This window comes from Tyto alba, unplaced genomic scaffold (assembly GCF_018691265.1).
Source record: "Tyto alba isolate M040663 unplaced genomic scaffold, T.alba_DEE_v4.0 Super-Scaffold_42, whole genome shotgun sequence".
Lineage (NCBI taxonomy): Eukaryota > Metazoa > Chordata > Aves > Strigiformes > Tytonidae > Tyto > Tyto alba.
Window position 1 is genome coordinate 14,687,291 of NW_024881318.1, and position 24,653 is coordinate 14,711,943.

The 24,653-nt window shown below is 55.6% G+C and overlaps 1 protein-coding gene across 1 annotated transcript; it reads left to right on the forward strand.

Moving 5' to 3' along the window:
- Positions 1 to 200: 200 nt before the first annotated feature.
- On the forward strand, positions 201 to 24,458 carry LOC104365190 (receptor-type tyrosine-protein phosphatase kappa). The gene is made up of 31 exons (XM_042804876.1): positions 201 to 386; positions 7,052 to 7,234; positions 7,810 to 8,037; positions 8,470 to 8,712; positions 9,605 to 9,844; positions 9,971 to 10,219; positions 10,346 to 10,597; positions 11,171 to 11,461; positions 11,807 to 11,904; positions 12,440 to 12,632; positions 12,846 to 12,957; positions 13,117 to 13,363; positions 13,632 to 13,671; positions 14,214 to 14,319; positions 14,498 to 14,565; positions 14,852 to 14,994; positions 15,136 to 15,223; positions 15,844 to 15,914; positions 16,324 to 16,360; positions 17,111 to 17,208; positions 17,397 to 17,513; positions 18,622 to 18,779; positions 18,860 to 18,995; positions 19,732 to 19,881; positions 20,046 to 20,145; positions 20,696 to 20,775; positions 21,208 to 21,342; positions 21,803 to 21,928; positions 22,528 to 22,685; positions 22,960 to 23,095; positions 23,549 to 24,458. The coding sequence occupies exons 1-31, from the start codon at positions 275 to 277 to the stop codon at positions 23,621 to 23,623; spliced, it is 4,470 nt and encodes a 1,489-aa protein (XP_042660810.1). The 5' UTR covers positions 201 to 274; the 3' UTR covers positions 23,624 to 24,458.
- Positions 24,459 to 24,653: the final 195 nt, after the last annotated feature.

Consider the following 24,653-nt stretch of genomic DNA (forward strand, 5'->3'; position numbering starts at 1 on the left):
GAAGCCTGAAAACTGTGGTTCTCAGAGAAGAGATCAGAGAGCAGCAAGATCGCAAAAGGGGCGTGAAGCTGCCCTGGTGCACAGAAGGGAAGAATGAAAGCAGCTCTAACACTGGCGGAGGTTCCCTCTCCAATGAGGAAGCCTCTTGCACCATATGTGATTTCTCTGTGTGGCTGTTTCCTTTCTGTGCGTGCACCTCTTGCAATCAAGACGGGTGTGCTGAGGCAGCCAGTGGGGCTGAGACCTCAGTCCTGCCCTGGGAGCATACGCAAACATGGCCCTGCGATGGACTTTTCTCCTGCTCCTCACACCTCTGCTGGCAGCACAGAACCAGGAAGATACTGACACTGACACTGACACTGACTCCAGAGAATCCGAGGAAACAGGTAAGAGGTGATCGCTCCTCTTCCCGCAAGAGAAGGTTTCGCTGCTCTCCTGATGCAAGGTTGCTGTGTACCTTTACTGCATGCAGGATGCAGTAGCTGTATCAGCGAGGACTGGAGCTGATATCCATACCAAGGCCCAGGATACTCAGGCATCAGTCAGGTTATAGTGGGGTGAAGCTCTGTTTGGGGATGGAGGGCAGTAAACCTCGATGTGCTGGAAAGGCCTCTGCAGGGGCCGTAATGCTCCTCCACGGAGTGGGGAATGCCCCTGGGAGCACGATGTGGACGTCTCTCCTTGTACGCTGTGCAGACGCCATGTCCTCGCTGCGGTGGAGGTGGGTGCTGGTGCCCACCAAAGACCTGGAGAGCTGCGAGCTGAGCCTCTCTGTGTCCAGGAGACCTGGCGGGGAGGGCAGGAGTTATTATGACGTGCTGGGATTGATCTTTAACAGGCTTCCTTGGTGCTGGAAGGCCAGGTTAACCTCAGGGCTCTGCTGGGCTCTTCCTATGCAGGCTGTACACGTTCATCCCAGTAGGGTCAGTCAGGGGGTATCTGCAGGCTCACATGTTATCTGACCTCTCAGGAGGCTGCACTGTCCGGGGTCTGAGTGCAGGGGTTGTGACCCTGCCTTGTTCTGCATCTGTCTGAATTGGAGTAGTTCTCTAAACCAATCTTGCCAGAGCTAGGTGATAAAAATCATTAAACTAGCATCTATTCATGTTGTCCTGATCCACTGTGGGGATGTGTCTGAGCTGATGCAGGTTAGAGAAAACTGCTAATAAAGTACCCTGGCTATGATAGAGGCCTGGGAATGGGACCAGGATCTTTAGCTGCTGATGTGATGGCAGGGTCTGTACTGCACAATAGGGGCCATGCGCCTGTTCCCAGGGGAAATGTGTCCCTGTGGTTGCAGGGAGCATTCCACAGCACAATGTCACTCAAAATTCAAGGGCTAAACCTGAGACAGAGGAGGCTGAAGGCTAAACCTCCTGCCCAGAAGTGGTTACCCCTTGCCCAGATCCCTCACTGAAGCTGCCCACACAACCCTGCCCAAGCGTTGTGTGGCTCTCCAGCTTGTTTGTGGGGTGCACTCTAAGGTCAGGACCTGGCCGTGCCATGGGCAGTGGGGCACAGAGGGGACCCGGTGGCCAGCAGGCTCTCGGCGCACGCTGCACGTCTCGGCCACCCAGCCGTTCCTGGAGGAGACTGGGGCTGCCTGCGGCACAGATGGTATTGCTGAGTTTGCACCTTGGTGTTTGTGAAAAGAGGAACCAAAAAAAACATTTGGCAGCCGCACCCAGCAGTGTGGGCAGCCCCTGCCTGCATCCCCAGCACGTGGGCTCATCCCATCCCAGGACCTGGGGCGAGGTGCACACCTGATGGAAAGGGAGCCTTCTCTCACTGAGGGACAGGACAAGGAGGATGACCAGGATGGGACGGGAGAGTCCCTCTCATTCTCATTAGGGTGGAATGAGCCTCTGTGGGGCAGACAGTGGCAGAGGGGCAGGGTAAAGCTGTTGGACAGAGATGGGGGGACATGGGGACAGGACATGACTGAAGGATCCCCCTTCCCAGGGGATCCCTGAGCATATCCCATGACCCTGGGTACAATCAGAGTGGGGAGACAGCCCAGTGGAGACAGTGGACAAGCTGCCCCCACTGCACGTTGCTCTCCACTTCCAGGCACCCACAAAGTCTCCCCACACTGTGGGGACCAAGGTGCTGGGCAGCATGGGGCTATCCCCATTCAGCAGGGCTCCTGCACACCCAAATCACCGAGCCAGCTTCTTCCCCTTGCCCTGTGCCCACCCCACTGCCCCCAGCATTGAGCACTGGCAGTACTGGTGCCAGAAAAGCCGCGGGCATAACAGTAATTTTGGGAAAAGGCCATGGGCCACGGCACCCAGCACTTTCCAAGGGAATGGGGCCAGTTGGCAGAGCCGTGTCCCAGGTGAGGGCACACGCCGCTGGGAGCCCGGGGGAGAGCAGAGCAGCTGCGGGCAGAGGATGTGGTTGGTGTGTGTGGTACAAGCGTGAGCCAGCACAGCACTGCTGCTCTGCTCATCCCGTCACGGGGGCACTGTGCGCTGAGCAGGGTGCATTGTCTCATTGTGCTTTTGTCACCTTATTGTGTCTCTGTGCTGTTCTTACAGGGTTTTTCTCCCGCCTGGAGTTGCCACACCTGTATGAAAGCCTCATCCCTTTACAGTCCCAGTGCACCTGGGAGGCAGGCGGAAAAGCTTCTAGGGGATGTTTTCACTGCAGAGGCAGGGTCTGTGATCCAGGATGGCCCCGGCCCCTTCCTCATCAGCCTTGCTTGACATTACGCAATTATTTAGTAGCAGCTGACAAAAAGCCCCTAACTAGGAGCTTAGCTGCAATGCCCAGTGTGTGGGAGGGTGCTTGATAAAATAAGCTGCACTTAGTCTGAAAGGTTTTGCGTCAGCAGGACTCAAATTTCTAACAGTGCCTAGAGTAAATCCTGTGGGGAGCAGAAATGCTGAGATGCTTCAGAGGAGCACCTTGGGGCTGGTTGCCCTTGGGGCTGTGAGGTGTGTGCTCCACCATGCTTCCACTTCCCATTACCAGAGTACAGATTCAGGCTAACTAACGTGCCACCACTTCCCTGCTCTTCCCACGGTGCCTGGTTCAGTGACCTGCTTTGCCACCCCCTTTCCCTGGCACCGCTCCCAAGCAGAGCAGCCCTGAGCCACCTCTGCCCATTCCCCACCCTCACATTGCCCACCGCTCTTACAGACTCACTCAGCAGCTTTGGTTGCTAGCGATGAGTACAGAGACAATTCAAGACCTGTGCATGTCCTCTCAGTGGCTTGCAATACCACTCTCCGCTGGTGGAAACAGTGGTTGCTTTTTTTAGCTCTTAGCGTGCTCATGGCATCAAACACAGCAAGACTCCATTGCGTTTTACTGTTGCCTCTGTTAGCTGCTGAGCTGCCATGGGAAAAGGGTTGAACTTTGCCTGCTGCTCCTTAGATTTCACTTTGTCTTTTATTCTTCATGTATGGGACAGTATAATGTAAGAAAGTACATCTATTGCTGGTAAGCAAAGGGCTGAACCCAGGAGCCTGACCTGAATTACCAGCATAGCTTTTCCTCCTTTTTCCTAATCCTCCCCAACATCTGCTTCTGGGGCATGCTGGAGCTTTGTTTTGCCCACCAGACTCTTTGCAGCAGGGACAGGCAGTCCAGATATTTCTGTAAAATGCTTTCTATGTTTGTAAGTATTAAACAATATTAACAAGGAGGGTATTCCTTTAATATCATCAACCGAAAAAAATGTAATGGTTAATATCTATATGAATACATGAGGCAAATAGACTAACTTTTTTTTATCACTCCTGCTCAGGCATTCAGCATTTTCCATTTTGCAGAGCACATATTGTACGTTACAAGAGGTGCCTGTTTGGTCACATCTACACCATATTTTCCATGCTGAAATTTTGCTTGTCTCCTCAGCCTCTCTCTATCGTTGGGGGTGGAGGGCCTGTGGGCGGCTGTCTGCATACCACGGTTTAGGGTGAAAAACAGTGTCTGATGACTGTTTCTTTATTCTCCCGGATGCTGTTAGTCCCTACAAATCTAGAAGCTGAGCGTTTCTTTCCCCTCTCTGAGCACCCTCCCTTCTCCGGCAGTGCCCCGTCCCGCCAGGCACAGGCATGTGCATCCATCTGCTTCTCACAAGTGGTGATCTCCAGCCTGGCAGAGATCCCATACCTTCCTCCTCATGTGTGCCACACAGCTTCCCCTGGCCACCACTAAAGCACGCAAACAGCCACCCTGTGTTAGAGCAAAGGCTCTTTGGCTCCAAGGAGCTCTCTTCCCGTGGCAAATGCTATGGAGTGATTGTGGAAGGAGTGTAAGAAAGAGGGCGAGGACAGCGTGTCCCCCCGAGCCTGCTCAGCTCGACTGCGCACAGCAGCCGTAGGTTAGTTTCTGCCAGTGAGTCTCAAGTGGTAAACACATGCCTGCTAGGCTTGGGCTAGGCTATAAGTGAGGTTGAATTGGATTGTATTCAGTAATGTTCCTGAGACAAAAACAGATGTGGACTGAAAGTGTCTTCTCTTCCCCTTTCTGTGAGGAAGCAGAGACTTCTAGGCTTTTACCCTCGAGCAGTCGTCAGAAATTCCACCAGGAAGGGCTCTGAGTGGCGGCAGATGCCTGAACGCAGATGGTGCCGGTGCTGCGACACCCTGCATGCCTTTGGCCCCTCGGCAGCAGCAGGGCTGCGGGTGGGAGGCCGAGCCCGGAGGGACGGCACGAGCGCTGCTGGCAGGATGCTCTGCATCCCGGAGGCCAATGGGCTCTGGCAGCTTCCCAGGCTGTCTCACTGCCGTACACTACTACCCCTTTGCAAGGCAAGCAAGCTCATTTTGTCACACACGTCCCTCTGTCGTACAGCGTTAATTCACAGGCAAATTTCTGAGGCTGGTGAACTCCCCTACAGCAGCGCTTTCAAGGCTCTGGCTCCTCTGAGGATGGGGATGAGCTGTTGCCTCTGCCTGCCTTTGCTGATCTCTCCCACCCAGACCTCAGGCTCTGCCCCGAGTGGTCCTTGCCCAGCCTGTTACATGGGCTTTACTGAACCGCCCATAACTAAAGGAAAGGCTGAATCAATCCTAAGTGACTGTCAACAATAATTAGTATAGTGCTGAATACACCTAGTTGCAGTGTGCAGAAGCTTCACCTTTTAGCAAAAAAAAAAAAAACAAAACCAAACTTTAAACAAAGACTAATTCTCCTTTGTACTACAATAGCTGTGCACTGTATTATACCTCTAAAGCAGCAGCCATGAGATGTGGCCTTTTTAAATGTAGCGTTATCCCTGGCCTCTGTAGGAAAGCACCACACAAGGACAAAAACCTTAATTTTTTTTCATTCATGGTTGTATCTGCAGCAAATGCGTTGCTACATGAAGGGCACTAAAAGTTTTGGTGCGAGGCTCAGGGCGGGCTGGGAGCAAGCCAGAGTTCTGGCATACAGCTGCAACCACCCCTGCCAGCAGAGCCATTGATGTTTGTAGGAAGACGCTGTCCCAGCTATCTCAAAATCTGCACCTGTGTCAGAAGGTTGCACACGGAGGAGAATTTCTATTTTCCTCCTCATTTCCTGCCCAGCAGGTTACCAAGCTGTGTGCTGCTGGTGGGTTTTGTGTCACTGTGGGGACTGTAACAGCTACCAGGAGGTATGGAAGCACTTAGAAAAGCAAAGAGCCCCCTTTCCACCGAAGGTCAATGCTGGAGCAGTCTGGGGGAGGCCAGCCGTGCCTGTGAGCACTCACAGCCCCTCAGCTCCTATGACTGTCTCCACTGGAGTGGTTTCATTCCCTCAAACTGCTTCTTGCTTGAGGTCAGGCCCCGCAAACCTCTTTTCAAGGAACGACTATTCACGTTTCTGCTGTGACTCTAATCTGGAAGGATCCTCATGGATGAATAAACTTTGTACAGGCAAAATTTTGGGCCCTGAAATGCAAAATGAAACACAGGAAATGCCTTCATGAGTAGCTCTCACCTGCCTGAAATAATTGCTGCTCAATTAGCCAGTCTGGTGGTATTTTATTCCATTTATTTGGCAGGGGATTTATTCCGGATGAGATGATGCAGCTGTTGTGGTCTGCTGGCCTGCTGCACGAGGAGTGCGGAACAATAATGGTTTCATGGTGAACCCTAAACGCCATTTGGGTGTGTTGGGAGGCACTGCAAAGTCACTGTGCCAGCCTGGCTGCACCCGGTAACTTCGGACAATGTTTGGGTACTTACAGCTGAATTTTCTGGATGAAGAGAGCTCACAGAGAGATATATGTCTTATTACATGAAAACTGGTATCTGGTCAGAGGGTAGAGACCCAAATTAATGCCATGCGGAGAGTCAGAAGCACTCCTGCCTAGAAACCAATGAAAAACGAACATGAAGATTTACTTCCTTCAGTTGCCTGATCAATATGTTGCAAAATGCAACCAAACATGCAGCTGGTTAAATACATACCTGCAGTCCCTGTTGAGTCCTTTCTGCCAACCCAGATGTGGGGGTGTAGCCCCTCCTGGGTGAGGGTGGGAGGGATATGGGACAGGACATAAGCAGTCCTAGGAGTCAGTGGGTACTGTGGGCAAGGGATGGACGGGACAAAATAACAAGTGTAACCTGCAGAGCAAAATCCATTTGGCAACTAGAGTGGGCTTTTTGCTGCAAATAAGTGTTCACATGGGTGTGAGCGGGTAGTGCCCAGCAGGATGACAGAAATACAGGGGAGTGGTGCCAGCAGAGGCTCACTGGTTCTGGTGCACTGCCCCAGCCCCTTGTCTTTGGGGGAGGGAGTGCAGGAGAGAGCAGCACCCACCCGGCTGCTGGATCCTGCTGGCTGGGATCCCCCCGCAGCCGTGGGTGGGCAGGAGGGCCAGGGTTAGGGTTAGGGTTAGGGTTAGGGGTTAGGGTTAGGGGTTAGGGTTAGGGTTAGGGTAACCCTAACCCTCCCGCGCCGTGCCTGAGGGTGCAAGGGGCGTTAATGCACCTGGGGTCTGGGGTCTCATCCTGCGAGGTGCTCACCCCTGCCACCCCTCTGCAGGGAGGGGGACCAGCACCCCTCCGGATGAGGACGCTGCCGGAGCCCGGCGATCCTCAGGGCTCTCCCTCATGTCCTTTGCACACAGGAAGATGTAAAGCTCCCTCCGACTGGGACCCCAAGCTGCAGCTTACCCCGCAGCAGAGCAGCTATGCCGTGAACGACTCGGTGCAGCTGAGCTGTGCTGGCGACTATGTGCCATCGGTCCCCCAGATCAGATGCATTTCCAGCGGGACCCAGACGTTGTGGGACGGGACTGCCACCTGCAAGGGTAAGCACCGCCCCGCATCACCCTGACCCGGGGTTCTGAGCTGGTGGCAGACCCTCTGTGACATGGTCGTGCTTCAGCCCCACCTGGGTGACAGGCCAGGCACTGGGGACCTGGATGCTTTGGCTTTCCTGCCCTGTCCTGGCAGTGCCAGGGCATCTTTTATCTCAGCACCTTGCTGTGGGCAGCTGCCGGGATCTGTGCTCCTGGGGAGGGGTTCAAAGGCAGGAACAAGGGTCCCGGCACCGGGAGCTACTGTAAGCCCCATGCCTTCAGTGACTGGGCATATGGCTGAGGTAGTGGGAGTGAGGGCAGCTGTGTGAATGCTTGGGAGGAGCCCAGTCCCTGGTCAGCCTTACCCAAATAAAGCCTGAGCGGGGAAGCCTTACACGTCTGTAGGAATGGATGGGATTGCTCTTGAGGTGGCCTGTTGCCACCCTTAACTCTGCTCTAGGTTGCAAGAGAGGGTTTTGGAATTGGATGTAGTAACCAAAGGATCTGGGCAGTGTCAAAATCAGGACAATAGACCCCACAGCAGGCCCCTTCCCATCCTACTTACATCCTTCTCCTCTGTGCAGAGACATGCCGGCAGCCCCAGTTGGACGCAATGCTCCACTTTACCCCTAAGCAGGGGTTTTATGGTCTTCATGAAGAGATCACAGTAAGCTGCTTTAGGGAGCACCATCCTCCCCTTGCTGTAATCAGATGTGCAAAAGGGACATTTCCAGCTTGGAGGGATACTTGGGAGGTGAAGGATATTCAGGGAACGTGGCATGGGGTGACAAAGGACCTGCAGTGCAGCACAGGTAAGTTGGGGAATCCATAGGTGTCCCCTGCTACTCCCCAAGGAGGGACCCTGCACATCCTGCCATATCCATTAAATGCCACAGCTAAGAGATGGGCCCCAGTTGGGAGCAGTGTCCAAGATTGGGAGGGACAGAAGCCTTCAGTGTGGAACAGGTTTTCTCACTGTTCCTGCATCTGCTCACAGTCTATTCCTCAGCTGTAGGCCAAGGGGGAAGTTGGAGGAGGCCAGATCCTCCCGCTCAGTTCACCTCTTTCCCAGTGTCCTATATCACTACCTTGCCCAGGCACACACTTCCTTCCCACACTTGGGGGCCATTGGGTTTCCTCATGGTGTCAAATGATGACACCACAGTCATGGCAAAGCCTCGGACCCCATCCTGCTTCAGCATCTTCTGTCCATGAGAAGGACTCTCACACTTTCTCCCTGACAGAAAAGTGCTCAAAACCCCGGTGGGATGAAAAACTTCGATTTCCATCAAACAAAAATTATTACCAAATGAACGAAGAACTGACACTGACCTGCCGTACAAACCTCAAACCATCCTTCCCCAGTGTCATGTGTGCAAGAGAATTTCTGCAAGTGCATTTTGGAAGACCAGTCTATAGGGTTACCTGGTGGGGCAGGAGCAGCACCAGCACCTGGATGCGCATTGAAAAGGCTGTAGAGTGCATTGGTAAGTGAGACAGCAGCACCTCTCCCGTGTCTCTCTTCACCTTCACCTTCAACAGCCAGTCATGACATTGCCCAGCTAAGCTGCAGACACACCATGGTGCTTTGGTGCTGTGTTGCCTGTGCAAATTGTTGAAGAGGACAGCCCAAGAAGGAGGCAAGAGACAAGACAGTGACAGCCAGACGAGCTGGCAGCTCCTGCAGTGTTTCCTGAGCAGGCCAAGCGTGGGGCCCTTGCAGATGGGTACCAGGGCCTGGGGCAGGAACCGGGGCCAGCGCTGAGGAGCCCATGGAGGTGCCATGATCCTTGGTGTGCATCTACCTGTCACCCTGGGAGTGCACAGGTCTGCTTCTCCCCCTGCCTGCCTGTGCAGGTGAGGGATACTGGGGACATCTCCTGCAGCCCCAGGAGCTGGAGTGGAGGGGACTGAAGGAAGCCCTGAGTGCCTGGAGCTGGGTCAGACCTTGGCATCAGGGCTGGAGGCTGTGGGGGTTGATGCCTTCCCTCACGTGATGGGGATGTGGGGCTGCCCCAGGCAGGGACAGAGCTGCGCTGAGTGTGGGGATGGACGTGCGTGGGCAGCCCATTGCTCAGGGGAGGGGGGCAAGGAGAGACATTGGAACTTCCCTGTTTCAGGCTGTGGGAGATGGCTAGGAAGACAGAAGTGGGTGGATGGGGGAAGTTCATGGACGAATGACTCTTCACACTTTGGGTGCACAAGGAGAGGCCCCTCCAAACACTTCTTGCCTACAGATAATGTCCTGGCAGATGGACATGTCACCTTTCCTCTCCCTTCAGGGGCTGGATGGATTGCTGGGTTTTATCCTCCTACCACCTAACAATGCCTCACCTCATCACCTCCCACCCAACTAACACCCACTTTCACTTCTGCCAGTAATGTGCCAAAGGCCCCAGCTGGACTCAAGTCTCCAGCTGGCACCAGACCAGGAGAGTTACAAGAAGAATGAGAAAGTGGCACTGAGCTGTCCTGAGGGTTTCCAGCCATCCTTCACCGAAATCAAATGTTCGAGTGAAGTCCAGACCAGCAGGTATGGAAAACATCCATATGGAGTTTGGCTTGGAAGAGACAGCAGCGGTGACTGGATCCACATTCCATCCACCATGGAGTGCACTGGTAAGGGAGTCATCAGGAGCTCTCCTGACTGCCCTGCTGTTCCCCAAACTGAATGATTGTTGATATCCCACAACCCACCCCTGACCTAGTTCATCACCTCCCAGCCCAATTAACACCCACTTTCAGCTCTTCCAGGAATGTGCCAAAGGCCCTGGTGGGACCCAAGACTCCAGCTGGCACCAGACCAGGAGAGTTACAAGAAGAATGAGAAAGTGGCACTGAGCTGTCCTGAGGGTTTCCAGCCATCCTTCACCGAAATCAAATGTTCGAGTGAAGTCCAGACCAGCAGGTATGGAAAACATCCATATGGAGTTTGGCTTGGAAGGGACAGCAGCGGTGACTGGATCCACATTCCATCCACCATGGAGTGCACTGGTAAGGGAGTCATCAGGAGCTCTCCTGACTGCCCTGCTGTTCCCCAAACTGAATGATTGTTGATATCCCACAACCCACCCCTGACCTAGTTCATCACCTCCCAGCCCAATTAACACCCACTTTCAGCTCTTCCAGGAATGTGCCAAAGGCCCTGGTGGGACCCAAGACTCCGGCTGGCACCAGACCAGGAGAGTTACAAGAAGAATGAGGAAGTGACGCTGAGTTGCATCGATGGTTTCCAGCCGTACTTCACCCATGTCAAATGTGTAAGGGAAGTCCAGCCCTTCAGTCACGGGGAACCTGTATACAGAGAAGTTTGGCTTGGAAGGGTCATCAGAGGTGACTGGATCCTCATTCAGTCTAACGTGGAGTGCATCGGTAAGGGAGATATCAGGAGCAGGATGGTCCTTTGCAGGGGCAGAATGCTGGGAATCTATCTAGGTGAGACTCAGTATGCAAAGGTCATGGTTATTCCCTGGGGCCAGTGCTGTCAGGTTTGACAACCATGGATGTAGCTTCTGCAGGACCAGGATGAAATGTGTCCCATTGTGCTCTTCCATGGCACCAAAGGTTGACTGCAAGCACACACCTCAGATGGTGTGAGGGCAGAAGGACCCCTTTGTTGCTTCTTGTGAGCTGTGATGTAGCCTGGATGAGAACACACTGTCCTGCACTTCCTTTTGTTGCCCACACCATGTCCTGATGTTTGAATGAATGGAGTCAGTTGTCACGCTGGGGGAATGCTCCCAAAAGGTCACATCCAGCTTCTGAGTACACCATGATGCCAAACTCCTCCTGTTCCCCTGCCAGAGAGCTGGAGTGACCAGTTTCAGCCTCTCACTTTCCCTCCCACCCACATGGGTGGCGAGCAGGGCTGTCTGACTGCAGCACCCTTGCGAGGCTGGGAGGGAAAGGGAAGGAAGTGACTCTCTTGCAATGTTTCCTTCACAGAGGTCCTCCAGGTTGTCCCTGAGTCCTTGGAGATCTCCAGCACCAGCATCAAACTGAACTGGACCTGCAGGCTCCCTGACGCCTGCCAGCACATGCAGGCCATGTGCCGTCTGGCAAGGCCTTCCTCCCCTCCCTGTGAGGCTGAGGAGGTGAAGGGAGAGGAGATGCTACGTGGCCAGGAGGGAACATTCACCTGCCCCTCTCTGCAGCCTTTCACTGACTACAGTGTCACTGTCTCACTGCCCCCCAGCACAATCCTGTACAAACGGTTCCTCAGGACAAAGGAAACGGGTGCGTCTACATGAAATGCAAAGGTGCCCTTTGCTGGCAGCTCAGCCCAAGCATCTGCTCCCTGCGGTGATGGTGCTGGGATCAGGGGTGTTTGGAGCCTGTGAGGCTCTGGGGAAGGAAGGGGACGTGCAGGACCCTGGAGCACAGCACGTCCCCTCTTCACCCTCCCCGTCCCCACCACACCATCGCTGCTGCTGCAGCACAGGCAGCCTTTGTGGGGGACAAATCCTGCTTGGGGGGTCCCTCTGTGGCCTGTTCCCTGGGCCAGGAGCTGCCTGTGCTCTGCTCTGGGCTCAGCCCCTCTTTGCCGACACCACATGTGACCCCGTCCTCCTGTGCTTCCAGTGCCGGACAAACCGGAGAGGCTGTGGCTGGATTCCACCACGGGGTCCCTCAGGTGGAAGGCTCTGCCCCCCTGCAAAGGAGAAATCATCGGATACCAGGTACCAGGGGACCACGGGCTGTCCATGGTCCCCCCCACCTTGCCAGACACTTCCCTGCCTGGAGTTCTGTGCAGGCAGCCTGGGGAGAGTGGGGAAGGGAAAGCTGTGATGACCTGTGGGAAGAAAGAAATGATTAGGGACCCTCCTGTGGGGGATGTCATCACAGTGCCCGTAGTGTTGCAAAACGATACCAGCGATCTCGGGCTCTTTACACATGCGTACAGCTCTTCGAACAAGCGGCCTCCCTCTTGCCCTCAGCTCTCGACAGAGGCCTGGTCCTTTGCTCACAGAGGCAGCCGCTCTGACGGCTCAGGTGTTGGCTCCAAATTCCTCCTCTCCTCTGCTTCGCTGCCTTGAGGTCCACACACGGGACCACGGCCGCTGCTGGTTGCTCTCCAGGAGCCTTCCGGGAGAGGGGCAGGCGCAGAGGAGGGGCGGCTTGCAGGGGAGCTTTGCTCTGCCCGGGGGTGCTGCGGGTGGGTTCCCAGAGGGCAGGGGGGAGCTGCTGCCCTCCGGCTCTGTGCCCCGTCCCCAGCTGAACGTCACGGCCCGGAGTGTGCAGGACGGCGTCTTCCTGGAGATGGAGCGGCTGCGGCTGAACAGCTCCGTCACTGAGCACCCTCTGCCCCGGCACGGCCCCGGCAGCAGCTACGTGGTGGCGGTGCAGGGACTGACGGCCGCCGGAGCCGGGCCTGCCTCGCTGGGGGAGTTTCGGAGCAACAGCTCGGGTGAGGCTGGCTGTGTCCCGGCCCCGGCGGGGCGCCCACGACGCGCACCCCGGCTGTGGCAGCTCTCCGTGCCCAGCCCCGCGGGCTCGCCGCCAGCCCCGCGGAGCCCGGGCACGGAGGAGCTGTGCTGCGCAGCCCGGGGCTGCCCCTGCTCCTGGCGCTGCTCCCGCCGCGTCGCCCACCGCCGCTCATCCCCCGGCTCTTCCCCCCCAGACACCCCGCGCCCTCTCGGCGCCGGCTGCCGCGGCGTCCGTGACATCTCCCTCTCCCGAGGAACAGCCGTGCTTCCCCTGCGCCCCATCGCCTGTCCCGCCGAGGCAGCGAGGTGAGCGCAGCCCCGGCCAGCCCCGCGGTGACGGGCTTCCTCGCCGGCAGCGCTGGCCTGCAGCCGCCTCCACGCCGCTCTCCCCGGCCCCGTCGCCCCCAGCCCCGTGGCCCCCGGCCCTCCCACCGCCCCCGGCCCTCCCACCGCCCTGCCTTTCAGGGAGCACCGGCTGATCGTGGCTGCGACGCTCGACGGCACAGCGGTGGAAGGCGCCTGCCTGGGGGACCCGCAGCCCCTCAACGCCAGCCAGCAGCCCGGCGCCTACGTGGCCGCCGTGCTCAACCTCACCGCCCCCACGGACTTCGTGCTGGGCGAGGGGACCCGCGGGCAGGGCTACCACAACGCTGCCCTCCGCCCGGGCTCGGACTACACGGCCCTTCTCCGCCTCGTCTGCCGCTCGCGGCAGGTACCCGTCGTGGGGGGCTCCTGCTCTGCGGGTCTGCTGCTGCCGGAGGGGGCCGGGACCCTCGGCGGGCTCTACGGCGAGCGGTGGTGCCGCACGGGCTCTGCTCCTGGCCCCTGCGCTGAGAGCCTGGGGGCCCTGGCAGGGCAGTGTCCCCGGGGTCCTCGGCCACAGCCGGGGCGTTTGGTGGCCGTGGGTGGGAGACCTTTGCCCCCAGGGTGGGCAGCGGGGCAGGAGCGCCCTGACCTCTCCCTCCTGTCCCCTCCAACAGGCAGAGAAGTTCACCTGCGTCTGCTACAGCTTCTCTCTTGGTAAGTGGGCTCCTTGCTCCCTGTGCCCATGCCTCTCTCCCGCATGTCCCCTCCTCCCATCCCGGCCTCTTCCCATGGAGACGAGCTGGCCAAGTGCAGGAGTGGTAGGGTCTTATTGTCATGCTTTCATCTTTGTGGAAGTTCTCTGGATCTTGTGGCTACCTATGGTGTAATAGGGTTTGGGCAATCTCAGGGCACCTGGGCAGGTGTGGTACCAATGGCAGCTGGACACTGTGCATCATCCCTGCCATCATTGCCTAGTGCACCTTAGTTCTAGTGCTCCCCTCTTATATGTTGAACCCCAGAAATGCAAACATCTCACCAAACTTGGGCCATGCCTGGGGCAGTCAGGGAGACAGGGCCCATAGTGGAGGGTATCACACCAAACAAGCACCTACTCCTACAACGGCTTAGCTGTTCTCCAAAGAAAAGCCTGTGGTGAGAGATGGGGGAAGCTGCTTTTCACACTCCGCTCCTATGGGATCTCCCAATGCCTGGCTCAGGCTGTGCAGGAGCCTGAGCCTGCCCTGTGCTGGTTGCAGGGCAGGAGCCGGTGCCTCCACTGGGCAGGATGCCTGTGATTATGACAATAGCACTGGTCGTTGTACTCCTTGCACTGGCAATCTTGCTGCTCTTCGTGATCTTCAGGTCAGTATGTCCCTCATCTCTCCTGCTCTCTGTGAGGCATCCAGCACTTTGCTCTGCCAGGGAGTGTCCAAGTGGACCCTGAGGTAAAGCAAGGTGTGAGGCAGGGCTGTTACATGGGCAACAGCCTCTCCTCTGCCTCTCTTCTTCTGGTCTATGAGCCTGACTTGCTGTTTTGCAGGCGAAAGTACAACAGTTCAAAAACGTCGGAGAACAACAGCACTATCCCCCTGCGAAGATGTCAAGGAGGTGCAGTATGAGCAGAGGCTCTGCATGCCTGGTCTGGACAGGCTGTCTGTTAAAAGTACAGGCATGGTGCTTACAGGCTCTGTAAGGTCCTTACAGGAACAAGAAGAGAAGAGCTGGCTGACACTGGGAAAGGGACACCTCCCAGGAGAAAGGGACCTGTGTGGGGAGGGACAATCTAGGGTTTGGTGGTGTCCTGACCACCACAATGCCAGGTCAGTCCCAGCTGCAGAGCTCCAGGTCCAGCCATCAGGTGCATGCTAAACTCCTGGCCTCATTGTCTCCATAGGTGTGTGCAAGCTGAACACACAAATCCCGGTGGAGGAACTGCTGGAGGCTCTGAAGAGGTTTAAGAGGGCAGAAATAGAGGCAGAGCAGACAGAGGATGAGTCAGTTGATGGGCATGGCGCTGGGCGTCTGGGAGAGTACCAGGTCTGGTTTAGCTCTGCTTTCTCACCTGATTGCACTATCCACCCAGCCCTTCACCCTTTCCTTGGGTGTGTGATGCAGTTGGCCATGGCCAGGCCCAGAACACTTGCCAATGTGGAGTGGGCTTGTCTTCTTCCTCTGCAGCAACTGTCCCTCGCTTTGTTGCATCCCTGCGATGCTGGGAAGGAACTGTGTAATCAGAGCAAGAACCGCTACAAGAGCATCATCCCATGTAAGCAGAGATCTCCAGGGGTTGGCACAGGCATTTGGAGGTGGGTGGGCAGTACAGGGTGCTGGACTGGTGTAGGTGCCCATCCAGCTTGTCAACAATGCTGAGCTCCTCGTCTCATCCTCTGTGGCCACTGCAACCCAGAGGGATAGTCCAAAATCATCATGTTGTCCCCACTGTTTTCTGTCCAGTTGAAGAATCCTTGTTCTTCTCCTCAAATCTCCCTGCAAGGTTAATCATTCATCGTTGCATTCCTGTTTCCACTGTTAGTTATTGCTGAACACTGCCCTGTCCTATCCAGAGGTGGCTATTTGTGGGAAAGTGGAGGGAGCGACCCAATTTCTATCAAAACTTAAAGCTCCTCTGGGCCCAAGGTGGTGTGGATATTTGACCATTCTATTAATAGTCTTCCCCAAAATCATGTTGCATTTCCTGCTGTGCCATGTCACCCTTCATCTCATTAGCTGTTCCCTACCTCTGAAAATGTTCTGAGGCCTGGAGTGCTGCTGAGGAGGGAGCAGACGGTTCCAGACTTTCCTAAATTACATCCCCCTCCTTAAACAGTTATTTAATTGCTGCCCCAAAGAGACAGTCTACTGACTTTCACTTCCCTTCTGTTTCAGATGACCACTGCCGTGTGGTGCTGCAGCCCTCTGGCACAGGGAATGACTACATCAATGCCAGCTACGTGGATGTAGGTAGTGAGGAATTGCTGCCCTAAGCAGGGTAGAGGTGCCTGGGTAGGGTAGGAGAGGTGCCTGGATGTGCTGGGTGAGGACAGTCCTGCTCAATTGGGTGGCCCCGAGATCTGGCACTTGCTGCCCTCACATACCAGCAGATCTTGGCATGTCACTTTCCTTGAGTCTTCCCCGAGCTGCCCAAAGTACTCTGGGTTTGTGTGCAGTTCTCATCTCTAATAAAAGGGGACCTGTGTGAGGGGACAGGAGCTGAGATGTAGCCCCTGGGTACCCACTCTTGGTGCTGTGGGACATGGTGTGCTGAGGGCTCTGAGCTCTGGTGCCTATGGGGATGGGTCCTATATAACATTCCCTGTTAAACATTTAACCCATGTGATTGGAGCTGTTTGAATCTCCCCTCCACAGAGCTACCACAGTCCACGCTTCTTCATTGCAGCTCAAGGTGAGAGCTCCCAGCCCTAATCCTCAGGAGGTGCCTGAGCACTTTGGGGAGTGGGGAACTGGGATAGCAGCCTAGGATCTGTTAATGGCCCAGCCCAAGGACCTGTTTCTCTTGGACCTCTGTCCTGGATGGTGGTTACAGCTGCTGCAGGGCATGGAAGACCTCAGTTTGGCAGTAGTCAGCTGAAGCTGGTCCCTGCACTGCCCAGGCTGAAGACATGGTCCTTCCACCCACAAGACTGGTTTGTTCCCTTCAGCAGCTGGTGTGGCAGGGACAAACCTGCAAATGCCTGACATGCCTGCACTCAATGCACTCAGACACAGGCTCCTTCCAAGGGTGCAATGGTGGGATGGGTTAGTCTGCTTTGTGCAGCATGCGGTGAGGAGGTCTCAGGCTCCTTGCAGAGCTGCAGCAATTCTCTTCAGGAAATAGGACCCTAAATGCAGGGGCAGCTCACGGTCATCTGGAGGGTCTAGATGGGGAAGCCCCTGAAGCAGCAGTGAATACCTGACATATCCTGGGCTTACATGTGCTCCCTCTTCCTTGTCCCAGTTTCCAACACGGGTGATGAAGCCAAGGTGCCCAGCACCCCTTGCCAGGTGCTGCTGCGCCCAGGCTGTGCAGTATTAGTCCCAGGGCAGAGGGAAGCCCAGGGGTGCTCGTGGGCTGGGGATGTCCGTGTTGTGCCTGGGAGCAGCTACGCCCCCATGGCTTGGACACTGGCACAGGGCTCTCCTCTTCCTCCCCAAGGCCCCTTGCCTGGGACGGTGCTGGATTTCTGGCAGATGGTCTGGCAGGAGAAGACCTCGGTCATTGTGATGCTGACAGGCTTAGTGGAGCAAAACAAGGTAGAGAAACCATCTCAGCCTGTGCTCAGCTTGGGCCTCCCCAGACCCCAGGTTTCCTTGCCTGCTTTGCTTTGCTTTGCTCCCAGTGCAGCTGTCAGTGAGGGTAGGGAGCAGCTCCACGCACTGCTGGCTTGCAACACTCTCCCCATGAGTGTGCTAGTGCTTAGCCGTCTTGCTGCTGTTGACAGACCAAGTGTGAGCAGTACTGGCCAGAGCAGGAGCAGGTCTACGGGGACTTCACTGTGACACTCAACAACACCAGGACCACCACGGGCCTTGTCACACGCATCTTCTGCCTGCAGAAGGTAAGCCTGGTGCGTAGCTAAGACGGAGATGCAGAATGCTTTTGAGTTTCAGCAGCTCATGGAATCTGTCGGCCAAGAGGTGCTGTAGGGAGTGCTGCCTGGTCTCCAGCGCTGGTCGGTCAGTGATGCTATCACTAGGTGTCATGCCAGGGCATCGGCCCCAGGTGTCTGTGCCAGGAAAAGGCAGTGGGTCAGCTCCAGCGGTCACCCCAGCTGAGTCTGGACTGATGATGTACATGGGCAAATCATGCATCCTTAAGGGCTTGGATGAGGTGATGACAAAGGCTATAAAAGAAATTAAAGGGAATAAAATGGCATCTGTGTACATCCAAGATTATGTGCCTGCCTACCACCCGGGCCAATCTGCAGAGGGTCCACGCTGAAGATCCGTGGTCACTTCCAGCTCCTAAACCTGAACAGATAGTTTATGGTTTAAGAAAACTTACAAAATGACATTTCTCTGATGAAGTTATACCTCAGATAATAAGCAGGAACTGAAGGAGCTGCAAGGAGGGGAAAACAGATACAATGTAAAGACATTGCAGTTATGTATTTTCTTGTCTTTTCTTGTCTTGTCCAGAGCAAAGTCTAGCTGAAAGGTAAGGCTCCAAGAGCACCTGATGGTAGTACATAGCAGTTCATTAGTTCAGGTCAAATGACTGTGATATTTAGGGAAAACTACAGGAAAAACAGGTAACAAAAGTGACTACATTCACTTTTGTTGAAAATAAACAACTTAGGAAATACCTTATCTGGGGAAGCCAGGGCTTTTCAATGACTATGGAAACACTAAACTGTGATTTTTATTTATTTTTCGTCTGAAACACAAGCTGCATTTACTGCTCTGAGTTCACTGTTCATAGCATGGGGAAGCAAAGAACACAGAGAACTGTGTGGCTGTGTGCTGGGTGAATTTGCCTTTTGCTGTCTGATGAGCTGCAGTGGAGCACTCATTGCAGTGAGGGTGCTGGGGGGGAACACTCTGTGCCGGTGCTCCCCCTGAAGTGGTTGTCTCCACTGCTCCCTACTTGTTGGGATGCAATTATTTCAGGTAAGTTTCCAGGTTGGTTCCTGCTCCCTGCTTCCAGCCGTGTCTCCCTCTTTGCAGGCAGGCTGTGATCTCCCAAGAGTGGTGGAGCAGTTTCACTACCAGCTGTGGCCAGACCATGGGGTCCCAAGAAACTCTGCTCAGCTCCTCTGCTTAGTGGAGGTGGTGAACAAGAGGAGGTTGGAAGTGCCAACTGGACCCGTACTGGTGCACTGCAGGTACTGGGCTGGGAGCACTTGGGTGGAGGAGCAAGACTGGCCAGGGCAGCACTGACCCCCCCAATTTTCTGTGTCCCCAGTGCAGGGATCGGGCGCACAGGTACCTTCATTGCCCTAGACTTCCTCCTGAAGATGGGGAAGGCCGAGGGGAAGGTGGATGTGTTTCAGTGTGTGCAGAGGCTGCGGGAGCAGCGGGTCAGCATGGTGCAGACCAAGGTGAGGAGAGTTACCTGGTCCCTGCACACTGTCAGGCTGCAGACCTGCTTCCCACCCTTCTCAGGGGTGCGGCGTGCAAATCCACACTGGCCGTGCCATTCATGGTCTAGCCACAGGGACTGGAGCTGCCAGGTGATGGAGACTGCAGGATCTTGTTTTCAATGCTGTGTCCAAACCTAGTCAGGATCCATGTTCCCCTGAGACCCTTTTGAGGTGCCAGCAGCATGCATATGCACCAGTCATCCTGATATGAGAAGGACTGTCTTGTAGGCAAGGAGCATGAACAAGAGTCCACATGTCCTTCAGGCTTTCAGGATGTTTGCCCTCATGGAATCTTCTTGGCAGCAGCCCTGGCCTGGGGACTACGTCCCCATGGTTTGTTCAGTGCTGGGACCCTTTGAAGGAAACTAAGTTGGGCGGGACCATCCAGCTGCTTGTAGGAGGACTAACTAGTTCACTGGTTTTCTGGATTCCCTTCCCCAGAGCAGGGTTCTGGTCTGAGAGGGACTATTAAACCACAGGAAGATGGTCTTGTCTGGGTTGTTGCTGGCTGTTTCTCAGAGCAGGACTGCCTGCACTGAGAGATGTCTCCTCTCAGGGCCCCACAGCAGGAAGGTGCAGGATGGACCTGGCTCATTCCTGACACAGGTCAATGCCAGTGAACTGGTGGTCTGGAGTCCTAGGGCTCCTCAGGGAGCTGCTCCAGACCGTGCAGCTGACCTGTGTCCTCATGCAGGAGCAGTACACCTTCCTGTACGAGGTGCTGCTCGAAGGCTTGTTCTGCGGCAGCACCGGGGTCCCAGTGGAGAGCATCGCCAGCCATGTCCGCTGCCTTCGAGAAGCTGAGACCTCAAGGCACAACAACATCCTTGAGAAGGAGTTCAAGGTAACACCAGGATTTGGTGCACTGGGTCTGGTGTTGGGGGGGCTGGCCTGTGGTGCCTCCCTGCTGCTTCTACCCTCCCCATATGTGGAGGGCATTTCTATGGGGTGGCTGAGGAAGGGGAGATGCTGACAGGCAGGACTTGCTTGGCTGAATCATCCCTACAGGCCCTGCAGAATTTTTCCGAGTTGTTCCAGCTGCTGCCATGCAGAGAAGCAGAGAAACGCAGCAACCAGCCCAAGAACCGCAAGCCAGGGATCCTGCCAGGTACCACTGGCTGGGATGGGCAGCCCCTTGCTCTGTGACCCAGCACCTTAGATCAGTGTGGGGGGATGATGCTGCCCCGCTGTTTCCCTCTCCAGCACCATGTTCCTGCCAGGTTCTGTCCAAGGTCCAATTGTCATTTTCTGATTGGTAATAAATATAGATTAGGTTAGTCCCTCCATGAGAGCAAGATCCCATCCCTGCTTCCTTGTGGGCTTGCTGGAAGCATACTTTTATGGGGTATAATCTGCGGTAAACATGTCCCTGGGTCTAATCTTTCCCAGTGGAAGAGCCCAGATGAGGCACCAGGGACCAATGACAAAGTTGGACCTGCTGCATCTCTGTGCCTCTGCCCATAGGGTTTTGGACATCCCATATCAGGCAGCCCTGAGCTGTCATGGCCATGGTGCTGGTGGTACCTGTTTATCCAAGCCCCTCTCCAGCCCATGCTGCAGGGTGCCACGCCGACCCCACCTCTTGCAAGGAAAGCTCCATGCCTCTGTGCCAAGAAAGGATGGCTCACCATGTCTCTCTCTGCACCTTGCCTCCACAGCTGATTCCTGCCGGCCCATCCTCATGTCCTCACTGAACATGGACGGCTCACCGGGTTACATCAACGCTGTGTTTGCCGACGTAAGGCTCCCGTCCCAGCCGAGGGTGGGAGGTGCTGAGAGTAGCAGACACCCACCCCGGGTACCATCGCTCAAGGCAGAGGTGGACCACCCCGTTTTGTGGTGTCCCAGCCCTGGAGCTTCTTCACAGTGACTACTTCCCAGTGGCTGGGACACTGCTGCCAGGAGATGGCCCCTGTGAGCAGCCTAAGCCCAGCCTGCACAGGCAGAGCAGCAGGATGCTGCTCCTAGTCTTTTCCTTCTGGAAGCAAAGCTCGGGTGTGATGAGCTGAGGCGGCAGCGGGGTGCAAGCCTGCTCTGAGCAGGGCTGGGGTGTCCTGCATCTCCTTGGGCTCTTCCCTGGACCTGCAGAGCTGTCCCCACTGTCGGAAGGGCTCTCAGGTTGTGGATTTTGTGACCTTTTCCTCCCTCAACACCGCATTGTGTTTTGCAGACGTACACCAAGGAGGACAGACTCATCATCACCCAGCTGCCGTTCCCCACTACGCTGGTGGATTTTTGGTCTCTGGTCTGGGATTACACCTGCACATCGGTGGTTGTGCTGAACCAGCTCCAGGAGCTGGACAAGGTCAGCAGCCCACGCGTAGCCCTCTTCTCTCCCAGCTCCCCATAGGGTCAGGCAGTGTGCTTTCTGCCTTTAACCCCACACAGCTCTTCTCACAAGAGTCCAGCTTGCTGTAAGAGCCCACTGCAAGCTTGTGGGCTCCACCTGGGAGACCCCTGAGGACAGACAGACCCAGCACCATGGCATAATAGCAGTGGGGTGTCCCTAGTTTCACAGCAAGGGAGCATCCCCCAGGTTTTCCTTACCCCTGCCCAAGTGTCCTCTCTGCAGGAACATCACTTTTCTGACTGCAGCACCTCAGGTTGGTCCCCAGCAAACGGCAGGCAGAGCACCCACATGCATGCTGCAGCCTATGGGCGAGGGGCTGGTGTGGGCACACCCATGCGAGATGCTGAGCTCTGCCACGCGTGCAGGTTGGGGCTGAGTGTGATCACACATGTGTTTTCCCACCCCCCCCCCCCAGACATACGTGGAGTTCTGGCCCACCCAGGGCGAAGCTGCCTATGGCCGTTTCCACGTCCACCTGATCTCAGAGGAGCCCGGAGTTGGCTTCACATCCTGGACACTTGCCCTCATCAACAGGCAGCAGGTGGGCTCTTTGCACAGAAATGGTAAAGTCCTTTGAGAACACCCTTTGCAAGAGATGGGAGGACCAGCCGGGATCCAGCACCAACAGGCTTTGATTTGGGGTCAAAGTCACAGCTGAGGCAGAGGCCACGATGATCAGAGGGATGGGATGGTGTCCTGGAAGGGCACTGGCCAGAGCAGGGCCTTTCACCTTGGGGGACAGGTTAGTCCCAAGAAGGTGAGGCTGAAGGCAGAGGTACAAGGCAGAGGTACATTTCTGTACCCTTCTAACTTGGAGGACAACAGACATGGATAGAATTCATGCATCTCAGTGGTGGTTCGTGGTCGGGGACAGCTATTACAGGTATCTAGGCGCTGGGCTGGCATTAGTCTGAACTGCACCTAGGGCTCAGCTCTTAACTTGTGCTCTGTCCGTCTGTCGGTCTCAGAGCACTCAACAGGGAAGGGCAAAGTCTGGGACTGAGCCATCGCACTGTGGAGCTGCTCCTTTGATTCAGTGTGCATGACTGAGCCAGGACTGATACACACCGTCCCTCTCTTCTCTCCATTAAGCCAATGGGTTTCTTCTCTGCCCAACACACAGTCTGTCTTCCCCACTAGCCCAAGAAATCTGCACTGGAAGTCCGGTTCTGGCAACTGAAGGACTGGCCCATGCAGCAGCGTCTTCCCCCACACCCTGCCACCATCATCAGCCTGCTAGGGAAGGTGGAGACATACCATCGACAGAGCCAAGACGGGCATATCCTCGTCACCTGCTGGTGAGTGATGTCTCCCCAAGGAGCAGCCGTGGCACAGACCTGGCTCAGCCCAGGCTGCGTCGATGAACTTGGGTCACCGCTTCTTCTTGTGTGGACATACGGACATGAATTCAGCTGTGTTCAGGGAGGAAGGCTTTCCTGTGGAGGCTGGCTGGGTGCAGGATCTGTGGACAAGGTCATCCTGAGAGCCTGTGTGTCTAATGGAACACCCCTGAGGCTCAGCCCTGCCAGGTGATACCAGAGCCAGTGACTCTCCTCTTGCTCTACTCTGCAGGGATGGTGCCAGCCGGAGTGGGATCTTCTGTGCTGCTAGTTTCCTGTGTGAGCAGATCCAAAGCGAGGGGCTGGTGGATGTATCCCAAGCTGTGAGGATGCTGAAGAAGCGGCGGAGGCAGCTGATTAAAGATGTGGTAGGTGGTGACTTCAAACCCAGCCAGGATGGCAGCACCAGCAGAGCCAACGCCTGCACTGTCCCAGCAGCCGCCCTAGCACCTCTGTGCTCAGATCATCCTGGGGCCATCAGGGACAGATGAGGCCACTGAAAACCCTGTTTTCTGCTGCTGGGACATACCCACCCCACCACCCCATCTGGGTGATAGAGGCCGTCATAGGGTGAGCAGCCCAGATGGAAGTGAGCAGGAAACACTTCACACCATGGATGCTGGCTCTCCTCCTGAATCCAGCTGGCTCTGGCACTGGGGTAGCCCAGTCCTCAGCTACAGTGGAGGAAGGAGGGCTCTAACTGGGAGGAGAGTGGGCTGTACCTGCACCTGGCATGCTCAGGAAGCTGTTGGCAACAAAGGCTGGCCTTCTACTGCAGGTGTTGGTGTACCAGGTTCTCACATGCATCCTTTTGTCCACAGGAGCAGTATGGGCTCTGCTACGAGCTAGCCCTCAGTTACTTGAATTCATTTGAAACCTATGGGAACTTCAAGTAGAGGCATGGCCCCAGCCATCTCTGGCAAGGACTTTGACTCTCTTGGCAGCCTTCCATCAACAACAGTGGAAACCAGAGGAGATGAGAGGGGTGTACACAGCCCCAAGATGCTTTACTCCCCTGAAAAGCCACCCCAAGGGTCCTCTGTGGCTGGAGAACACTGGCTGAACTATCTCCCAATTGTGGTCAGGCTTTGAAAGGGGAATCTGACCCTTTGCCCAGAGTTTGTGCAGGAACTTACCTGAAATCACAGCCTGAGTATGCAGAACAGAGCAGAGCAGAGGCACCAGGACTTGATCTGTCTGTGTCAGGGATGAAGAGAACCAGCTGTCCCATCCAGGCCCCCTTGTCCTTTCAGGCAGCCCCAGGAAAAGTGGGGTAGCTCCACCAACACTCAAACTCTGTTTGGCGAGGGGAACATCAAACCACTGTAAGATCCCTGGGGCTCAGGAGAGCAGGCTATCTGTCCTACTTTGGGAGAAATATAAAGCCCAAGGCCAACAAGAGCTAAGGGAAAGACAGTCCACATTCCTATAGGGCTCGTCTGGTCCTTTCCACCCCACACAATCCCTTCTTGGAGCTCTGTCTTCCTGATGCTGATCCAGATGCTACAGCCCTGCCAGCTCCAGAGAGGCTCCCTCTCCAGCCTGTCTGGCTCCACCACGGCAATCCCAGGTTGTAGTGGTTCAATTTAAATATCCCGGATGCGGTTTTGGCAGGGAATGCTGCACCACGGAGACTGATTCTGCCTTTGTTGCTCAAGGGCAAAGTGCCTCAGAGCCAGGACTGACCCATGGCTCTGTTCTGTGTCTCACCAATAAAGACTCTGCTGGCCATGGTGGTGGTAGATCTTAATTTTTCTTCCAGGTTTGAGCTGGCACAGGGGATGCAAAGGAGCTGAGAGCACACAGGTCCCACAGCTCTGGCCACAGCATGGGCTCAGAACACACTCCTGCCCAAGATGTGTGTCGAGGGCCATCACCCTTCATTGATTCCCACCATGCACCCCATCCAAACGCACATGAGAGCTG

Excerpts from the sequence above, each read along its gene's own strand:
- LOC104365190 (XM_042804876.1), top strand. The coding sequence starts at position 275 with ATGGCCCTGCGATGGACTTTTCTCCTGCTCCTCACACCTCTGCTGGCA. Across the intron at positions 387-7,051 it reads CAGAGAATCCGAGGAAACAG|GAAGATGTAAAGCTCCCTCC; the intron begins GTAAGAGGTGAT and ends CTTTGCACACAG. Across the intron at positions 20,776-21,207 it reads TCAACGCTGTGTTTGCCGAC|ACGTACACCAAGGAGGACAG; the intron begins GTAAGGCTCCCG and ends TGTGTTTTGCAG.